The sequence below is a fragment of the Mandrillus leucophaeus genome, unplaced genomic scaffold (genome assembly GCF_000951045.1).
Source record: "Mandrillus leucophaeus isolate KB7577 unplaced genomic scaffold, Mleu.le_1.0 Scaffold264, whole genome shotgun sequence".
In the NCBI taxonomy this organism is placed as follows: domain Eukaryota; kingdom Metazoa; phylum Chordata; class Mammalia; order Primates; family Cercopithecidae; genus Mandrillus; species Mandrillus leucophaeus.
This window is the reverse complement of record NW_012102743.1, coordinates 2,536,401-2,548,195: the sequence shown is the minus strand read 5'-3', so window position 1 is coordinate 2,548,195 and position 11,795 is coordinate 2,536,401. Positions and strand designations below refer to the sequence as shown.

The 11,795-nt window shown below is 43.1% G+C and overlaps 1 protein-coding gene across 5 annotated transcripts in view; it reads right to left on the bottom strand.

Annotated features, from left to right (window-relative positions):
- The window catches only part of DPY30 (dpy-30 homolog (C. elegans)), a 28,304-nt gene that overhangs the window by 12,089 nt on the left and 4,420 nt on the right, over positions 1–11,795 (bottom strand). For all 5 annotated transcript variants that reach the window (XM_011984250.1, XM_011984247.1, XM_011984246.1 and 2 more), the window contains exon 4: positions 5,716–5,858. In XM_011984250.1, the coding sequence (XP_011839640.1) occupies positions 5,716–5,858 (143 nt within the window). The remainder of the gene's footprint in view (positions 1–5,715; positions 5,859–11,795) is intronic.

Here is an 11,795-nt window from a genome sequence, read left to right as displayed (position 1 = left end):
GGAGAATCACTTGAACCCGGGAGGTGGAGGTTGCAGTGAGCCGAGATCGCGCCACTGCGCTCCAGCCTGGGCAACAGAGCAAGACTCTGTCTCAAAAAAAAAAAAAAAAAAAAAAACACACAATGTATTTGGCCGGGTACAGCAGTGGCTCACACCTGTAATCCTGGCACTTTAGGCGGTCAAGGCGGGCAGATCACAAGGTCAGGAGTTCGAGACCAGCCTGGCCACCATGGTGAAACCCTGTCTCCACTAAAAATACAAAAAATTAGCCGGGCATTGTGGTGCATGCCTGTAGTCCCAGCTACTAGGGAGGATGAGGCATGAGAATCACTTGAACCCCAAAGACAGAGGTTGCAGTGAGCCAAGATCAAGCCACTGCACTCCAGCCTGCCGCAACAGAACAAGACTCCATCTTGAAACAAAAACATACTTGGGCTGGGCATGGTGGCTCACGCTCATAATCCTCACACTTTGGAAGGCCAAGGCGGGCAGACAGCTTGAGCCCAAGAGTTCAGAATCAACCTGGGCAACATGACGAAACCCTGTCTCTACCGAAAATACAAAAAATCAGCCAGGCATGGTGGCACACACCTGTAGTCACAGTTACTCAGGAGCATTAGGTGGAAAGATCGCTTGAGCTTGGGAGTTTGAGGCTGCAGTAAGGCATGATTGTCCCCACTGTATTCCAGCTGGGGCAACAGAACAAGACTCCACGTCAAAAAAAAAAAAATTTTTTTTTTTTACAAAAAATACATTTACTGGCCAGGTGCAGTAGCTCACGCCTGTAATCCCAGGATTTTGGGAGTCCAAGGAGGATCACTTCCAAGCCTGGGCAAGATAGTAAGACCCCAACTCTTCAAAAAAGCTTAAAAATTATCCTGGCATAGTGGCACACGCCTGTAGTCCCACCTACTCAGGAGGCGGAGGTGAGAGGACTGCTTAAGCCCAGAAGGCTGAGGCTGCAGTGAGTGGTGATCTCGCCACTGCACTTCAGCCTGGATGACAGAGCGAGACCCTGTCTCAAAAAAATTAACAATAAAAGAAAAAATTTTAATGTATTTAGGAGCTTGAACTTAAAAATTTCTTCAAATGTTTTTCTAGCATTTAAAGTAATATTTGGAGGCCAGGCGTAATGGTTCATGCCTGTAATCCCAACACTTCGGGAGGCCGAGGCAGGTGGATCACCTGAAGTCAGGAGTTCCAGACCAGCCTGATCAACATGGTAAAACCACATCTCTACTAAAAATACAAAAATTAGCCAGGTGTGATGGCAGGCGCCGGTAGTTCTAGCTACTCTGGAGGCTGAGGCAGAAGAATTGCTTGAACCCAGGAGGCAGAGGTTGCAGTGAGCCAACATTGTGCCACTGCACTCCAGCCTGGGCAACCTAGCAAGACTCTGTCTCAAAAAATAAATAAATACAGTAATATTTTAAATTTCTAATATATTAGTCTTCCCTAGAGGAAAAACAAAAAAATAGAAAAGATACCATTTTTTTTTCCTTTTTTGCCTTTTCTTTTTTTTTTTTTGTAAGACTAGTCAAGTGCAGTAGCGAGAAGGCAGGGAAGGAGTAGAATAGGGGAATAAGGGCCAGGCGCGGTGGCTCACGCCTATAATCCCAGCAGTTTGGGAGGCCAATGAGGGCAGATCACCTGGGGTCAGGAGTTAGAGACCAGCCTGGCCAACATGGTGAAACCCCGTCTCTACTGAAAATACAAAAATTAGTCACGTGTGGTGGCATACACCTGCAGTCCCAGCTATTCGGGAGGCAGGAAAATCATTTGAACTGGGAATCAGAGACTGCAGTGACCTGAGATTGTGCCACTGCATTCGAGCCTGGGCAACAAAGACTCTGTCTCAAAAAAAACAAAAAACAAAAAAAACAGGCTAGGCGCAGTGGATCACCTGAGGTCAGGAGTTCGAGACCAGCCTGGCCAACATGGTGAAACCCCCATCTCTACTAAAAATACAAAAATTAGCTAGGTGTGCTGACAGGCACCTGTAATCCCAGCTACTCAGGAGGCTGAGGCAAGAGAAATGCTTGAACCCAGGAGGTGGAGGTTGCAGTGACCCGAGATCATGCCACTGCATTCCAGCCCTGGGTGACAAGTACAAAACTCTGTCTCAAAAAAAAAAAAAAAAAAAAAAGTAGTAGAATAAGGAGCTTGATCTGTAAGACTATCAACAATCGAGTTAACTCACTACCTTCAGACCAGCCAAGACACCCATATTTTAATTGTTGATAGTACAGCCAAGATATAGCTCATAGTCATAAATAAATAATTTACAAATATAGCCATCAAAAACAAATATTTACTGCTCATTCATATAATTTTTATATAAACAAATTATTCTAAGTTAATAACTCACTTTTACTATAAGAAAAGATATATTTCCTTTTTTTTTTTTTTTCTGAGGCAGGGTCTCACTCTGTCACCCAGGCTGGAGTGCAGTGGTGCGATCACAGCTCACTGCAGCCTCAAACTCCTGGGCCCAAGCCCAAGCGATCCTCCCACCTCGGCCTCCCAAGCAGTGCGGGTTAAGGCATACACCACCACACCTGGCTGAGATGAGACATAGTTCCATCAAGTTCTTTATCAAGTTATGTCAGTTTGCTATTATAATGTTCATTATAATATTTATATTATAATATTTATTTTATTCTTTGAATAAAACAGAATATGCACCTAATAAATGTTGACTAATCTAACTTGCAAAACCAATGTTCTCATTAGATTTGCTTACACAAAAAAGAATTTAGATGAGAAATACTGGGGAAAATATGTTAAAGAAAGAGAAATAATTGTACTCTTACTACTAAGAAAATTTAAGGCCAGGCTCAGTGGCTCACTCCTGTAATCCCAGCACTTTGGGAGGCCGAGATGGGCAGATCACAAGGTCAAAAGATCGAGATCATTCTGGCCAACACAGTGAAACTCTATCACTGCTAAAAATATAAAACCTAACCAGGCGTGGTACTGGGTGCCTGAGCTGCTCAGGAAGCTAAGGCAGAATCGCTTGAACCCATGAGGTGGAGGTTGCAGTGAGCCAAGATCGCGCCACTGCACTCCAGCCTGGCGACAGAGCGAGACTCCAAACCCTGTCTCTACTAAAAATACAATAACCAGCCAGGCATGGTGGCAGGTGCCTGTAATTCCAGCTACTCGGGAGACTGAGGTAGGAGAATCGCTTGAATCCCGCGAGGTGGAAGTTGCAGTGAGCCAGGGTTGCACCACTGCACTCCAGCCAGGGACAGAGAGCAAGATTCTATCTCAAAAAATAATAATAATAGGCCAGACGCAGTGGTTCATGCCTGTAATGCCAGCACTTTGGGAGGCTGAGGCGGGCAGATCACTTGAGGTTAGGAGTTCAAGACCAGCCTGGCCAACATGGTGAAACTCCATCTTTATGAAAAATAAAAAAATTAGCCAGGCATAGTGGCACACACCTGTAGTCCCAGCTACCCAGGAGGCTGAGACACAAGAATCACTCGAAACCAGGAGGAACAGGTTGCAGTGAACAGAGATCACACTACTGTACTCCAGCCTGGGCAACAGAGTAAGACTCTGTCTCAAAATAACAATAATAATAAAAAATTATAATCATGAAGACTATGGAGAGACATAGAAAAATGTTATGTCACAATAAGTAAAAAGAAGATTCAAAATTACAGGTATATCATGATCACAAATCTTTACAAATATGCATATGATCTAAGACTGGTGGGAAAAAATTTAAATGTCTGAATTATGAGATTATGGCTGAGTACTTACTTAAAAACTTTAACATCCATAAATCACACAAAAAAGTTGCTATACATAACTAATGATATTTCATATAGGGGAATCTATTTGCTTTCTTTACTAACTCCATTTGTGGACACAATTATCTTACCTTTCCTTTGCAAGCACAGCAAGTCCCTGTAATAAGATAGGCACAACTGTCTGATCCAGGTAGGCACGAGTTGGCAAAGACTGGAGATCTACCTTCTGCTTTGATGACTTTTCTGCATTAATCTTCTCATTTTCTACTATCCTCTAGTGAATTCAAAAAAAAGTACATGAACATTTCAAATAAATGTTATTTTGAGTGCTAAACAAAACTAATGGAAATATGACACTAATAGAAAAGGCAAATCAATGACTAGAAAGATGGTACTAGACCACAAACTTCTCTGCCCAAAATAAATTCAGACCCATCTTTCAATCTCACTTAAGCTCTTTCTCTCCAAAAGCACCACATTATCTCATTCTTCTAATGTCATGTCTCAAGATCCTACTCTTTCTCCCTTTCCTTCTGACTTTGTAGGAGTAAACACAAATCCTTTTTTCTCTTTTTCATGTAAGTATCTTCTTAGAGTGTGTTCCCAAAAAAAACTGGACGTGACACCAAACAGCACCAAATCATAGTAAGAAAGCTGGTCACAGCAGAGACAGCAAGCTTCAGGGTCCAAGGCTTATACACTCAAGAGAATAGAGCTAAAATTTATTACCATTGTCTTGTATTCACTGTTGTCATTTTTATGGTTACCCTCTATTTATCACGATGAGAATGCTTTTCCCTTTATGTTTATTTTTTAAAGAAATACATCATCCAGCCCAGGCAACTGCAAAATCCAGTCTTTACCAAAAATACAAAAATCAGGCTGGGCATGGGGCATCACGCCTGTAATCCCAGCACTTTGGCAGGCCAAGGTGGGCAGATCACGAGATCAGGAGATCGAGACCATCCTGGCTAACACGGTGAAACCCCGTCTCTACTAAAAATACAAAAAATTAGCCGGGCCTAGTGGCAGGCGCCTGTAGTCCCAGCTACTCAGGAGGCTGAGGCAGGAGAATGGTGTGAACCCGGGAGGCGGAGCTTGCAGTGAGCCAAGATCGCGCCACTGCACTCCAGCCTGGCGACAGAGCGAGACTCCAAACCCTGTCTCTACTAAAAATACAATAACCAGCCAGGCATGGTGGCAGGTGCCTGTAATTCCAGCTACTCGGGAGACTGAGGTAGGAGAATCGCTTGAATCCCGCGAGGTGGAAGTTGCAGTGAGCCAGGGTTGCACCACTGCACTCCAGCCAGGGACAGAGAGCAAGATTCTATCTCAAAAAATAATAATAATAGGCCAGACGCAGTGGTTCATGCCTGTAATGCCAGCACTTTGGGAGGCTGAGGCGGGCAGATCACTTGAGGTTAGGAGTTCAAGACCAGCCTGGCCAACATGGTGAAACTCCATCTTTATGAAAAATAAAAAAATTAGCCAGGCATAGTGGCACACACCTGTAGTCCCAGCTACCCAGGAGGCTGAGACACAAGAATCACTCGAAACCAGGAGGAACAGGTTGCAGTGAACAGAGATCACACTACTGTACTCCAGCCTGGGCAACAGAGTAAGACTCTGTCTCAAAATAACAATAATAATAAAAAATTATAATCATGAAGACTATGGAGAGACATAGAAAAATGTTATGTCACAATAAGTAAAAAGAAGATTCAAAATTACAGGTATATCATGATCACAAATCTTTACAAATATGCATATGATCTAAGACTGGTGGGAAAAAATTTAAATGTCTGAATTATGAGATTATGGCTGAGTACTTACTTAAAAACTTTAACATCCATAAATCACACAAAAAAGTTGCTATACATAACTAATGATATTTCATATAGGGGAATCTATTTGCTTTCTTTACTAACTCCATTTGTGGACACAATTATCTTACCTTTCCTTTGCAAGCACAGCAAGTCCCTGTAATAAGATAGGCACAACTGTCTGATCCAGGTAGGCACGAGTTGGCAAAGACTGGAGATCTACCTTCTGCTTTGATGACTTTTCTGCATTAATCTTCTCATTTTCTACTATCCTCTAGTGAATTCAAAAAAAAGTACATGAACATTTCAAATAAATGTTATTTTGAGTGCTAAACAAAACTAATGGAAATATGACACTAATAGAAAAGGCAAATCAATGACTAGAAAGATGGTACTAGACCACAAACTTCTCTGCCCAAAATAAATTCAGACCCATCTTTCAATCTCACTTAAGCTCTTTCTCTCCAAAAGCACCACATTATCTCATTCTTCTAATGTCATGTCTCAAGATCCTACTCTTTCTCCCTTTCCTTCTGACTTTGTAGGAGTAAACACAAATCCTTTTTTCTCTTTTTCATGTAAGTATCTTCTTAGAGTGTGTTCCCAAAAAAAACTGGACGTGACACCAAACAGCACCAAATCATAGTAAGAAAGCTGGTCACAGCAGAGACAGCAAGCTTCAGGGTCCAAGGCTTATACACTCAAGAGAATAGAGCTAAAATTTATTACCATTGTCTTGTATTCACTGTTGTCATTTTTATGGTTACCCTCTATTTATCACGATGAGAATGCTTTTCCCTTTATGTTTATTTTTTAAAGAAATACATCATCCAGCCCAGGCAACTGCAAAATCCAGTCTTTACCAAAAATACAAAAATCAGGCTGGGCATGGGGCATCACGCCTGTAATCCCAGCACTTTGGCAGGCCAAGGTGGGCAGATCACGAGATCAGGAGATCGAGACCATCCTGGCTAACACGGTGAAACCCCGTCTCTACTAAAAATACAAAAAATTAGCCGGGCCTAGTGGCAGGCGCCTGTAGTCCCAGCTACTCAGGAGGCTGAGGCAGGAGAATGGTGTGAACCCGGGAGGCGGAGCTTGCAGTGAGCCAAGATCGCGCCATTTCACTCCAGCCTGGGTAACAGAGCGAGACTCCGTCTCAAAAAAAAACAAAAATTGAGCCAGGCGTGGTAGTGCGTGTCTGTAGCCCCAGCTACTCAGGAGCCTGGGGTGGGAGGATCACTTGAGCTCTAGAGGTGGAGGTTGCAGTGAGACGAGATCATGCCACTGCACTCTAGCCTGATCGACAAAGCAAGGCCCTGTCTCTACATAAACAAATAAATAAATCCATGATTTTAAAAAATGAACAGGTTTAAGAAAATACATTATGTGAATAACAACCCCAAAATGAAGAAAATTATTAACAAAAAAATCATTCGTGTCACATTTAAATGAATGAAGTTTTCCCCATTCAGACAGGTAACACTAAAAACCAATTATTAATTATAATTAAAAATAAATGAAGTTTAAAAAATAATATTTTCTTCTTCACAACCCTCAAATTTTGGAGCTATCAAATAAATTCGGGCTAACATTCATAGCATTAAAAAGTAACTTATTGCCTCCATCACACTCACATTTTTAAAACTAATGTATTAAAGTATTTTGCGGCCTGCGCGGTGGCTGACACCTGTAATCCCAGCACTTTCGAAGGCCAAGGCAGGCCGACCACGACTCAGGAGTTCAAGACAGCCTGACCAATATGGCGAAACCCCGTCTCTACTAATAATACAAAAATTAGCCGGGCGTGGTAGTGGGCACCTGTACTCCCAGTTACTCGGGAGGCTGAGGCAGAAGAATCGCTTGAACCCGGGAGGTGAAGTTTGCAATGAGCCGAGATCACACCACTGCACTCCAGCATGGGCGACAGAGAAAGACTCCGTCTCAAAAAAATAAAATAAAAAAGAACTAGACAGGCATGGTGGTGCACACCTGTAATCCCAGCTACTTAGGAAGCTGAAGCAAGAAAATCACTTGTACCCGGGAGGCAGAGGTTGCAGTGAGTTGAGGTCATGCCACTGCACTGCAGCCTGGGTAACACAGCAAGATTCCGTCTCAAAAAGGGGAAAAAAAAGGCCGGGCACAGTGGCTCATGCCTGTAATCCCAGCACTTGGGGAGGCCCAAGCAGGTGGATCACGCGGTCAGGAGTTCAACACCAGCATGACCAACATGGTGAAACCCCGTCTCTACTAAAAATACAAAAATTAGCCAGGTGTAGTAGTGCGCGCCTGTAATACCAGCTACTCAGGAGGCTGAGGCAGGAGAATCACTTGAACCCGGGAGGCGGAGCTTGCAGTGAGCTGAGATCGGGCCATTGCACTCCAGCCTGGGCGACAGAGTGGGACTCCGTCTCCAAAAAAAAAAGTTGCTTTTTAAAAAAAATTTTAGATATTTAAAATGGGGGCTGGATGTGGTAGCTCACGGCTGTATTACCAGCACTTTGGGAGGCCAAAGCAGAGGGATCGGCTGAGTCCAGGAGCTCAAGACCAGCCTGACCAACATGGTAAAACCTCATCTCTACTAAAATTACAAAATTAGCCAGGCGTGGTGGTGCACACCTGTAATTCCAGCTACTTGAAAGGCTGAGGCAAGAGAATCGCTTGATCCTGGGAGGTGGAGGTTGCAGTGAGCCCAGACTGCACCACTGCACTCCAGCCTGGGTGACAGAGCAACACTCCATCTCAAAACAATAAAAAAAATAAAAATGAAAGAGATAAAAAAATAAAATAAAATAAATAAGAAATGGCTGTAAAAGGACAAAACAGTATTCCTAAGAGCACTTTCATTTAAATGAACTTTTGCTTCAATCATACTCAAACTAGATATAAAAGAGTCGACAAAGAAAACTTTTTCTACTTTTAATTTTATTTTGGTAAAAGTGAGAACAAACCTTTAATCACATTATCTGTAACATATATAGCATGGTTTCCAAAGACACTTCCCATAACTATGTCAGAAAACTTCTGCTTATGATTTTTCAATCGAATTTTGGATTTAAAAGATAATTTTCTATTAAATACAAAGTTTTTTAATCTATAAAATACTATTTATTTGTCCATGGACTGAAAATTTTATTTTTCATTAGTAAATTTCAACAGATAATTAGCACACCATCACTTCAGAAATTCTAACTAAGCCTTTGTAAAAGTCACCTTTCCATTGCAGAAAAGACTATACAACTTCATTATTTCTGAAAACTGACAGTATCATCTCAAATGAATTTTCATCCCCTAAATCAAAATCCACTATGTTCAAAACTTCACGTTGATCACAACAAAGACAATGCAGCAAACTTCAAAATCTCACAGTGTATTTCCTAAAAACAGTCCTAACTTCCAGTCACAGTATACGTATACAATAAAAACTACTTGGGACCAGGCGCAGTGGCTCACATCTGTAATCCCAGTACTTTGGGAAGCCAAGGCAGGAGTTTGAGCGCAGGAGCTTGAGCGCAGGAGTTTGAAACCAGCTTGAGCAACATAGTGAGACCCTGTTACTATTTTTTAGAAAATAATTTTAGGCCGGACACAGCGGTTCACGCCTGTAATCCCAGCACTTTAGGAGGCCAAAGCAGGTGGATCACAAGGTCAGGAGTTCGAGATCAGCCTGACCAACATGGTGTAACCCCGCCTCTATTAAAAATACAAAAATTAACCAGGCGTGGTGGCATGTACCTGTAATCCCAGGACTCAGGAGGCTGAGGCAGGAGAATCGCCTGTCCAGCCTGGGCGACAGAGCAAGGCTCCATCTCAAAAAAAGAAAAAAATATTTTAACTTGTGAGTTACATGACATTATAATGCCTACAATAAGAAAGCCAATAAGAAAGAGCAGTGCGGCTGGCTGTGGTGACTCACGCCTGTAATCCCAATACTTTGGGAGGCCAAGGCAGGCAGATCACCTGAGGTCAGGAGTTCAAGAACAACCTGGTCAACATGGAGAAAACGCAACTCTATTAAAAATACAAAACAAGCCGGGTGTGGTGGCACATGCCTGTAATCCCAGCTACTTGGGAGGCCAAGGCAGCAGAATCACTTGAACGTGGGAGGCGGAGGTTATGGTGAGCCAAGACCGCGCCATTGCACTCCAGCCCAGGCAACAAGAGCAAAACTCGGTCTCAAAACAAAAAAAAAAAAGAGCAATGCCTAAGCAACTCCTATAACTCCTGTAATAAATTTCTTAACCAAATCCTCCCATTTATTTCATTTGAACATTTACGAATTATCTACTATGTGCCAATTGTGATGCTCAATTTCACTTAAGTCAAAATCTTGAGCTAATCTAAAAATAGATATATCCAAACTACCACAAACAAACAATGAGCTGGTAAGACAGTGTAGAACAGTGATCACAAAAAGGGAAGAAATGAGGTGAGTACTAACTATGACTGTCCCAGCTTCCTGCTTTCTGCCTGGAGAACTTACAGGATGCAGTATAGGGAGAGAGAATGTGAACAGAGCCTAGTAGTCTCCCTGAGTTGAGAAGACAGAGTTGAAAATTCTGGGAGACCAAAACAACTAAAATTTGCAAGGCAGAGCACTGAAGAGAAGAAAGGTGCGTGGAGACAAGAACTGCACAGAAAAAGACTAAAGATATTGCCTTCCAGTCTTCAGGTGAATACTTATCAATAGATGGTTATAAGTCAACTACCCAAGGCCAGGGAAATAACCATCTTGTGTTAGTCCATTTGCATTGCTATAAAGAAATACCTGAGGGTGGGTAATTTATAAAGAAGAGAGGTTTATTTGGCCACAGTTCTGCAAGCTACACAAGCATGGCACCAGCATCTGCTTCTGGTGAGGGCTTCAGGGAGCAATGAATCGTGACAGAGACGGAAGGGGAACTGGTGTGTCACATAACGAGAGGGAGCAAGAGAGAAAGGAGTAGGTGCCAGGCTCTTTAACAATCAGATCTCATGGTAACTAATAGAGTAAGAACTGACTCATTACCAAAAGATGGCACCATGCCAGTCATGAGGGATCTGCCCCCATGACCCAAACACCTCCCACTAGGCCCCACTTCCAACACTGGGGGTCACATTTCAACATGAGACTTGGAAGGGACAAATATCTAAACTATATTACACCAGGAGGAACAATCCTTGCAGCTCACACAGGCTGGAAACAGTTTGTGTTCCAGTGACACAGGGGGAGAAAATCTCATAATACGCCAGCTGTGGTGGCTCACACATGTAATCCCAGCACTTTGGGAGGCCAAGGCAGGTGGATCACCTTAGGTCAGGAGTTTGAGACCATCCTGGCCAATGCGGTAAAACCCCGTCTCTACTGAAAATACAAAAATTAGGCAGGCATGGTGGCACATGCCGGTAATTCCAGCTACTTGGGAGGCTGAGGCAGGAGAATCACTTGAACCCAGGAGGTGGAGGTTGCACTGACCCAAGATTGCGCCACTTCCAGCCTAGGTGACAAGAGCAAAACTCCATCTCAAAAAATAAAAATAAAAAAAGGTGAAACACTTGCACCCGGGGGGCAGAGGTTGCAGAGAGCCGAGAGCGCGCCACTACACTCCAGCCTGAGCGACAGAGTGAGACTCCATCTCAAAAAAAAAAAAAAAAATTATAATGTATTCCCGCCGGACGTGGCGGCACACACCTCTAGTCCCAACTACTCAGGAGGCTGAGGTGGGAGGATCACTTAAGACCAGGAGTTTGAGACTACAGTGAGCTATGATCATGCCACTGTATCCCAGCCTGGGTGAAAGAGCAAGACTCGGTCTTAATGTAACAAACCTACATGTTGTGCACATGTACCCTAGAACTTAAAGTATAATAATTAAAAAAAAAAAAAAGAAAAAAAAAGACTCGGTCTTAAAAACAAACAAATAAATAAATAAATACATTTGGCCGGGAACAGTGGCTCACACCTGTAATCCCAGCACTTTGGGAGGCTCAGGCAGGTGGATCACGAGGTCAGGAGATCAAGACCATCCTGGCCAACATAGTGAAACCTCACCTCTACTAAAATACAAAAAATTAGCCAGGCATAGTGGCTCCCAGCTACTTGGGAAGCTGAGGCAGGGGAATCGCTTGAACCCGGGAGGCGGAGATTGTAGTGAGCCAAGATTGCGCCACTGCACACCAGCCTGGCGACAGAGCAAGACTTTGTCTCATTAAAAGAAAAAAAGGGGGATAA